At 39.6% G+C, this 9,296-nt stretch overlaps 2 protein-coding genes across 3 annotated transcripts in view; one reads left to right on the top strand and one right to left on the bottom strand.

The window, feature by feature from the left end:
* Nucleotides 1-1,223: 1,223 nt before the first annotated feature.
* Nucleotides 1,224-8,048, bottom strand: vps25 (vacuolar protein sorting 25 homolog). The gene is made up of 6 exons (XM_017484057.3): nt 7,826-8,048; nt 7,180-7,325; nt 5,161-5,214; nt 4,938-5,026; nt 3,371-3,446; nt 1,224-1,954 (listed from the first exon to the last, which is right to left on the bottom strand). The coding sequence occupies exons 1-6, from the start codon at nt 7,870-7,872 to the stop codon at nt 1,842-1,844; spliced, it is 525 nt and encodes a 174-aa protein (XP_017339546.1). The 5' UTR covers nt 7,873-8,048; the 3' UTR covers nt 1,224-1,841.
* The window catches only part of pagr1 (PAXIP1 associated glutamate-rich protein 1), a 9,731-nt gene continuing 7,652 nt past the window's right edge, over nt 7,218-9,296 (top strand). Inside the window, exon 1 of one of the 2 annotated variants that reach the window (XM_017484056.3) lies at nt 7,218-7,353. The gene's annotated coding sequence lies outside the window, so the exon portion shown is untranslated. Of the gene's footprint in view, nt 7,354-8,514; nt 8,684-9,296 lie in introns of those variants that run through there. The other variant, XM_017484055.3, reaches the window with a different exon arrangement.

A 9,296-nucleotide genomic window follows, 5' to 3' on the forward strand; every position in this document is an offset into this window, starting at 1 on the left:
AGGTATTCAGTGATGAATCAGGAATCTGCACCTGCCAAGGAGACGATGCTGGAACTTTTGTATGATGCTGTTCTAATGAATCATATAAAGAAGACTGCCTGAAGTAAACAATCATATTTCCCCACTCATTTATGATATGGGGTTTCATGTCAGGTAACGGACCAGCGGTGTACAGAAGTGTTGGACACTTTTCTCATTGCATCAATAGAAAATAGGTTTGGTGATGATCAAGTCATTGTTCAGGATAATAATGCATCTTACCACAGAGCAGAGTGTTAAAGCTTTTCTTCAGGAAAGGCAGATCAGCTCAATGACATGGCCAGCAAACAGTCCGGATCTCAATCCCATTAAAATTTATGATGGAAATGTAAAAATATTTGTCCATGGCAAGGCTCCATCCCGCAAAGCTGATCTGTCAACCGCTATTTGAGAAAGTTGGAACCAGCTTGATGGAGAATATTGTTTTTCATTAGTGAAGTCCATGGCTCAAAGAATTCAGGCGGTCATAAAAGCCAGAGGAGGAGCAACAAAGTACTAATTGTGATTTTTTTTTTTTGTTGACGATTCCATAATTTTTTTTCCCTTAACATGATCTGGAAAAAAAATATGCAGTTAATAAAAACTATTTAATTTAATTTGTTTGAGGTACGTTTCATGAAGCCAGAATTTTCATCTATTAAACAAAAATTATTTTGTGTCAGGTATGTGATTTGTTTATTAAGATAAGATGTTTACAGAACAGCAGCATAGCTAGTGACTCAAAACCTGTTGGTATGCACATTAACCCAATGCTAGACATCAGCAGAAATTAGATTTTTAAAACAATCATGCATCACTGAACTTGCTGTAACTTGTTCATTTTGATGAGACTGCAGTTGCGACGTCAACTAGATGCTATCCATATCTTTACTTTAAACTTGGTCATTTTTTTTTTAAATTTCGAAACCCATTTTTAGTTTTCAAATTGGGTTTATAGCCCTCAAGCTAAAACAAGAGGAAAAGGCAAATGCACTGTCATACACTAGAAAGAGATTTTAACTAAACACTTGGAACATGGAAAATGTAAGCTAGAAAAATATTTTGAACATTAAAACACTAGGGAAAAATGCAACAAAAAAAAAAAAAAAAAAGAAAAAGAAAAAAAGGTGACCCAAAGAAACACATTGGTGTCCCTGCTTATGATTATCAACCGGAAAAAAATAAAATAAGAACATGCACAAGAGAAAAGTAAACCACTCTTATTTATTTGTACAGTATTATCATGGTATAAAAGGTGGTTGGAGACAGATACAGACAAGAATAATAATGCTACTGGAAAGTTTCAGCAACCAAACTGCCAGAACTGGCATATGGACAATTGGTTTGTATCTTGGAAAGGAAGCATCAGGTGACTCCCAGTAAGAATTTTGGGTTTTCTGGTAGCACACACAGGAGATATTCAAGTAGAATGAGAGTCTGCCAGAATTTACAGCGCTAAAAGACAAAAGTCAAACTGACAATTTGACTTGTTAATAGATATATTTTTCTGATATGCCATAGCAGTTAACTGAACTTTCAGCAGTTTGCATCGCAAGTGAAATCCTATGTCAAACTGACTGAACAGGTTTGTAAGTCATCTCCAATTATGTAATGGAGTGCTATGATGCTTTGGGCTGGTTTTCCATTCACAGTTTAAGACTTTTACAGGATTCTATATTTGAAAATTCGTACTTTATCTGTGTCAGGAAATCCAAACTCTAAAGCACATCCACCAGAGCGCTGAGCCCAACAGATCAAAAAAAGATCAGACTGGGCTTAAAACATCTCGACACTGTCCGGAAAAAAAAACGTGATTTCTTAAATTAGAAGAATTTGACTCCTTTTCCATCATCCATTGTGATGATCTCTGCTTTGCCATCAGCCTGCAGGGCCTGTAGTGCACGCAGCAGCATCCACTCCTCCAGCCCATGGAACTCTGGGAAATGAAGTGCACTGTCATTCACTTGCATGTCCTTCAGTACAGTACATCGAAAGCCATCTTTAGTAAATAAAATATTGTAACAGTTTGCCAATTGCTTTGGTATGAGATCACCTTGGGTGCTGTTATAGGAAAATATTCAACTTCAGGGTGGAAACGTGTTGGGCTGCATTACACCACAGCGTTGCTGATTGTTTTCCTATAACGGCACGCCCTCAAGTATTTTATTCCTTAATTAATACACTCACGCAAGTTAGTGAAACAAAAACATAACTTGTCATGTTACCAACAAACCGTAAAGCCCTTCAGCATGGAGACTTTGCCTTGGTGGAAAACTTTAATGTAAAATCACACATTTTATAAATCCATCTTATTTGAAGCATCAACGTACAAGTCCCTATATAAAATGTTACTTTAGAAACAATGTATTAAAACAAGCTCATTAATATAAACCTGCGATTTGGCTTTTTTTTTTTAAATAAATAAAATCTTGATTCACTAGCCACGATCTCCAGGCCCATCCCATGCTCAATTCAGTCCATCCTGATCACTGTGGTCTGAATAAACAGCACCAGCTGAAACCACATCCAACCCAAACCGAACAGCGTACAGTGCACAGATTCCACTAAGAAATGTCTGCGGATTTGAAAGAGCACTTAAATCCTAATGCGGAAACCTTATTAAACCTCACCCTCTGAATTATGTTTATCTACACACTCTCTACTGCCATGCGGTTACCTTTTAAAGTGATTCATTAGATGTTCCTCATAGCTACTCTGTCCCTGTTACTATTGTGCATGACTACCACTGCTGCAAGTTAGTCTGCAACACTGTTGGGTTTCTGTGTGTAGAGTATCGTGAGTGTGTTTAGATGCTGGTGAGCAGGGTGATGGGAAAGGGGAGGGTGTGAATTGTTTGGTGTTTGGTGCTGGCCAAACAATTCACACCTCTCTACAATAACATTGGTACAGAGATAAAACGAACAGCACACTAAAACTTTTTTTTATATATATTAAAACACTGTGTACAACTGCCATAATAAAATAATAACTTTTAAACCTAGTAGGCCAAGTAAAAAAAGAAATACTTATGAAAAAACTGCTCATTATTAATGCTCTGAGTGACTACCGTACTTTCATATGACACATTAACTACTACTGTGGAGTGTGACATCACAAATAAATACAATGTTGAACTCAGGCATGAAAACGGGCAGAAATTCCCATTAAAAAAACAAAAACTATTGTAACTATTAACCAAGTTAACTATTGTATACCAAGCAACACAATTCAGACAAACAGACAAGTAAACATTCTGTGTGTGTGTGTGTGTGTGTGTGTGTGTGTGTGTGTGTGTGTGTGTGTGTGTGTGTGTATATATAAACAAACCATAGGTCACAAACAGCATACATACCTTCGCTTTCTGTGTCATCACCATTTGAAAGCTCATAAAGTGTAAACACTGTGTTGACCATGCCATTTTTAGACACCTAAGAAGAATAAAAAGACAATCCATTGGAATTATCAGCAGACAGCATGGTACTACAGAACATCCTTACAGCTTTGATATTTTAAACAGGATGACTTTAAATCAGTCTGTACAGGATTTTACCGAGTTTTTTGTGATTGTTGCGGCCAAAAATGCTTGAGTTTGTGGAGGCTTTTTTCAAAATTTGCAATGCAATTTTTGAATTTTTTGTGCTTTTTACTGCTTTAATTGAAAACTGCTTTAATTGAAAACTGCTTTGTCGAAATTGCAATTGCAGAAAATTCTTTTGCATGGTCTTTCACTGTGATGTTTGTTGGCAAATGAGACCATTTAGCTGTGCTCATGTTCGACACACGGGGATCAAAGAGGACTGTCTTTTAATGATATCACATGACATGTCTTGGCCCAAATCTGCAGAGAATCTGCGGTAATTTTGAAACATTGCAAGCTCCTCCTAATACTGCGGAGTTTCCGTGATTTCGCATTCATTTCTGTGATCGTGAAATCCTGGAGGGACTATTAAAACTCATAAAACTCCATAAAACTCTACAGTAGCACAAGGAGTAAATTAGTTGTTGAAGCACTCATTAGGAGGTTTATACAGGTTGTCTAATTTAAAAAGTATACCGTCCCATTTTTTTTTTTTTAAACTGTGTCCCTTGAAACAAAGTTTTTGCAAAATTTTCTACACTAGCGTACAATTAACAGTCTAATGTTCAAATTTCATATACATCACCACTCATCTAATGTCCATTCAGAAATAAATACGGCTGACACAACTATAACACCAGTACACTATTTAGCCAAAGTTTGTGGACAACCGACCATCATGTGGTGTCTTCCATAAACTGTTGCCACAAATTTGAAAGCATACAATTGTATAGGACGTCTTTGTATGCTGTAGAATTAAGAAGACATGGTTTGTCAAGGTTGCCATGGAAGAACTCAAGTGGCCTCCACACAACCCTGACCACAACCCCACTGAACACCTCTGGGATGAACTGGAACTGGAGTCTCCTCGCCCGACATCAGTGCCCGACATCAGTGCCCGACCTCACTAATGCTCTTGTGGCTGAATGAACACAAATCCCTACAGCCACGATCCAAAATCGAGTGGAAAGCCTTGAGAGTGTGATGGTCAGGGGTGGTCATATTATATATATATACACTGTATACACACAAAACTGTTCACTAAAAATTAGCTAACGTGTAAAAGTAGTACATTAGCCATGAGGGCATTTATATAATACTGTAACAAAAGCATTTCCACACAGTGTAAAATGACTAGTTAAAGAACTTTGTTCTTCAAGTTTTATCACAAAACCTTCACTTGTGTCCGTGGAGTGATGGATCCATGATAACAGCATAAATAAGAAACAGCACATTCTACTCTTTTTCCACCAGGTGTCTTTCGTATCGCTGTAATAACTGGTCAGAAAAAGTAAATGTTGTCGCCTCTGAACGTTGCATGTAAACAGTATGCAGACCTCACCCATTGATAAATCAGCTTGCCCCATTCTTCAGGTCTTCGCCACATGATTAAACAGCGTGTTTTGTTTTTGTCCATCCATTCCAGGTTCCCTGTGGTCACAAGCAACAGTGACAGTGGTGTTTTAGAAACTCGCATGGACTGCAACCGCTGGACATTGTTGACATTAGACTGTGTTCGGAGGAAATGCAACAGTTCAAAAACGGATTACTGAGCTCCAGCTCACCTTTTTTCCTCAGTTCCTCGAAGACGACTTGTATGGCCTCAACAGAAAGTTTTCCTTAACAACTCAAGTCAAAGTGAATATGCAGAAAGGTTTCAGAAAGGCATTAATTCAGACAGTACGAATTTCTATAACCGTCTTGTGATCTCTACACTGACAGGCCTAATCTTGTTTTATCTTGTATGATCATTTCTTTTTAATATCACTGGCTTTGCTAACAGTATCCCCAGCGCATATAAGATTGACATAACCCTTTCAAATTCAATATACCCTCACTTGAGAAAGTGCTGCCAATTTAGTGACTGTGTTTTATATTTTAGAAAAAGTTAGCGACTGTCCTGCACTGGACGTGTTCATTCTTCATTCTCTGAGGACAATTTCCATTCATATGATGTCACTGTTCGAGGGAACAGATGAAATCTGTCCCACATTGTATTAGTCACTTGTCAACTGTATGATTGTTCTTGAGTATTTCCAACAGCCAGTTCTTCATTCTCATTAATAAATTAGAACGCGCTCTGACGCCAACTTCCTGGCATGCTGGGGTTTGCGAAGAAAAGACTTTCACTGCGCTGTACTGTATAGGTGACCAATAAAGACTCATTATCATTAAAGTATTGAGAGGACAATTTGGTTAGCCTGATTTTATTTATATCTGTGTATTTCTGTAAATATGGTTCATTTTGTAGATTTGAATGATTAACACAATATCGCGATACTTCAGCTGATACAGTATCGTAAGATACGTTTATGATATGGTGACAACTCTCCTACACACGATGAGAAAAGATGAGTACAGGAAAGGTTTGTAGGAATGAGAGAAATGCTGGGACAAGTGTATCGCATCACAAGGAGAGTACTTGGAAGGGGATTAAGCAAGAAATGGCGTAAGTTTTATAACACTTGTTAGGGCCCGAGCACCGATGGTGTGAGGCCCTATTGGATCTGCTCCGTTTCTTTTTCTCCATGTTTTCAAATGAATCGCATTTTAAACATACCTGAAAACTCACGAAATTTTGCACACACACGTCAGAATGGATGACAGTTTACATCTGATAGGGGTTCCAGACTTGAGTGTTGCAAAATGGTTCAAGAGCGCCACCTACAAAATTTCAACAATGTGCGCCTCACGCTACGTTTCACATAGAAAACTCCTCCTAGAGATTTCATCGGATCGAGATCGTATTCGGTCAGTCTCATGTAAAGGCCTGGACGATGCAAAATTGCAAAGCTTTTGGGTTTTCGCTGCACGGCCTGGGCATGGCGCTCTCACAAATTTTGACAGTTCACCATGAAACAGGAAGTTATTATAACTCAAACATGCAATGTTCCATCTGCTCCACACTTCACATGACTGAAAACATTTACATGCCAATATTCATGTCCAATCTGCTCCAGACTTCGTCTGAAGACATCTACATGCCAATATTGTTAAAGTCATTGCGCCACCTACTGGCAACCGGAAGTGACATGTTTTACACTGTGATGCACTCTTATCAACATATTAAAATATGCCAACAAGTGGTAAATATTCTAGCAACAGGTTACACCATGCTAACAACACTTAACTAAGTGCTAATGCATGCTATTAATGCCACGAAACAGAAGGTTGTTATAACTCAAAACATACCATGTTCAATCTGAATCCGGGCCTAAAGCTATCTACATGCCAATGTTCAGTTATAGTCATAGCGCCACCTGCTGGCAACATGAAATTACATGTTTACACTCCTAACAACACATAATGTAAAAAGTGCGAAATAATAATAATAATAATAATAATAATAATAATATATCAATAAATACACACAACGGAATGGCATTCCCCTGGCAGAGCAGCCCCAATGTGCGCCGGCCTGTTTATCACTGCTGGCAGCTTTAATTGCATATTTATTTAACAATTCTGGGAGTTTTGGGGTCCCCCTGTATGTTGTGATCTGGTGACTTTGTGAGCGTGCATTAGCTAATCTCCCCTGAACACAGCAGGCTGGTGGTGGTAGGTGTGTAGTTATTAAAGGATACTCTCAATCTTCTTGTTGTTGAACATGGGGCTCTCCTGCGCCTCCAGCACGTCCACAGTGTAGAGCTTCCGGTGGCGGCAGTAAGACAGCGCCAGTGAGCACCAGGCCGCCAGCTGCTTCTGCCTCGTGTCAGCATTGGGCTGTAATCTAACAACCACAACAACACAACAAACAGGTATGAGTTTAGCTCTGAGTCACTTCCCCTCCCCTAACCCTGTCCTACAACTAGTCACAGCTTTTATTTACACAGGATACACAGTCCACTGCCTACCTCCTCTTACACTCACTAAAGAGTTCATAATGAAGTCGATGTACTTGTACAAATCAGATATTTATCACTCCTCAGTGCTCAAGAAGCTGGATATTAAACCAGGATCACTTCCGTAGCCCTGAACCAACAGTGCGGTTCAATCCCAAACAGAGCCTTGTTAAACATTTAGTGCACTACATAGTGTGTCAAAGACGCTATTTTCACTCGGATGTAGTGCGCCTATATAGGGTGCAGACTGCGGTTTGGAATCCAGCCTGAGAGAGAGAAACTAGCCAAGTCTCCTCGCTGTTACACACAGATAATGAACTGACGTTATAAAGCCCGTGAGATGTATTTTTTGACTCTGTAATGCTGTTCGCCGGCTTTGTGTACTTACGTGAAAAACGGGGGGAAATTGTACTGCCAGGGCCACTCAAAACTCATCTCCAATACAAATTGTGTCCACTTGCTTTCCAGCTAAACACCGACAAAACGGGCGTTATTTCTAACCCACCTGTATTCCTAAAATCCCGCCCCTAGAGCTAAGATTGATTGGAAAACTATCCAATCATCAAACTGTCTTCCTGAACTATTTGCCAGAGTGGAGGCTGTTAGCCATTCACAGCGGGCAAGGCAGGTGGCTCGGAATATGGGTGGGGAACAAATAGCGTTATAGTCTCAATGTTTCCGGAATGACAGGATGTGGGAACCAGGTTTCAAGTTAAAAGCCTTTTATGTCTTTATGAAATAAATAAATTAGATGCATAATTCATTTTTAAAAAAGCAAATAAATAGTAAATGTCAAATAAAAGTTTAAATAATCGAATGTTATATTTTAATCAATTTTGTAAAATTAATTTAAATAAATTTAATTGTTTATTTTCACTGTTCATTTATTTGAAATTTTCCCAACCCTGGTCCAAGAGTATCCCCTGCGCTCCACATTTTAGTGTTAACTCTAATTACTGTTTTTTGTTTGTTTCTTTGTTTGTTTGTTTGCTTTGTTTCTTATTTAATTGAATGAATATAAAATTCTGTCGGTATATTGGTCCTCCCGACACAAGGAGGCGCTGTGGTCACGTGATCAGCGCTCTCGATGACGCAGACGGCGGGAGTCTAGCAGTGAAGTAAACATTCAGTCCGTCATTGATCAGAATGAACAATGGACATCAGAAATCTTCTGCAGTAAACACACTGTAAAGCTTCTGCACGCCACCGATCAGCCGAACACGCAGGGACATCTTCATGTAGCTCGGTACGGTAACGACTCTCTGGACCTTTATACGCCATTGTAGGTTTTTCCTTTAATCTCTCCAACTGTAACGCGGATGTAGGAGAGTGAAAACATTACCGGCCTTCTCATGGAAACATCTGTGAACTTAATTCATGTTAGGTGGCCATGCATATATCAGACAACCCGAGTAATCTACCTGTAAACTTGTTTTTGTGAGTGTGTGAGTGTGAGTGTGAGTGTGTGTGTGTGTGTGTGTGAGTGTGTGAGAGAGAGAGAGAGAGGGGTACTGAGATCCTGTCCTTCCTGTGTGTGTGTGTGTGTGTGTGTGTGTGTGTGTGTGTGTGTGTGTGTGTGTGTGTGTGTGCGTGCGCATATATGTGTGTGTGTGTGCGTGCGCATATATGTGTGTGTGTGTGTGTGTGTGTGTGAGAGAGAGAGAGAGAGAGAGAGAGAGAGGTACTGAGATCCTGAGATCCTGTCCTTCCTGTGAGCAGGTGTGATGCTGTGTGTGTGCGTGCGCATATATGTGTGTGTGTGTGTGTGTGTGTGTGTGTGTGAGAGAGAGAGAGAGAGAGAGAGAGAGAGAGAGGTACTGAGATCCTGTCCTTCCTGTGAGCAGGTGTGATGCTGTGTG

Source organism: Ictalurus punctatus, chromosome 13 (assembly GCF_001660625.3).
Source record: "Ictalurus punctatus breed USDA103 chromosome 13, Coco_2.0, whole genome shotgun sequence".
NCBI classification, from domain to species: domain Eukaryota; kingdom Metazoa; phylum Chordata; class Actinopteri; order Siluriformes; family Ictaluridae; genus Ictalurus; species Ictalurus punctatus.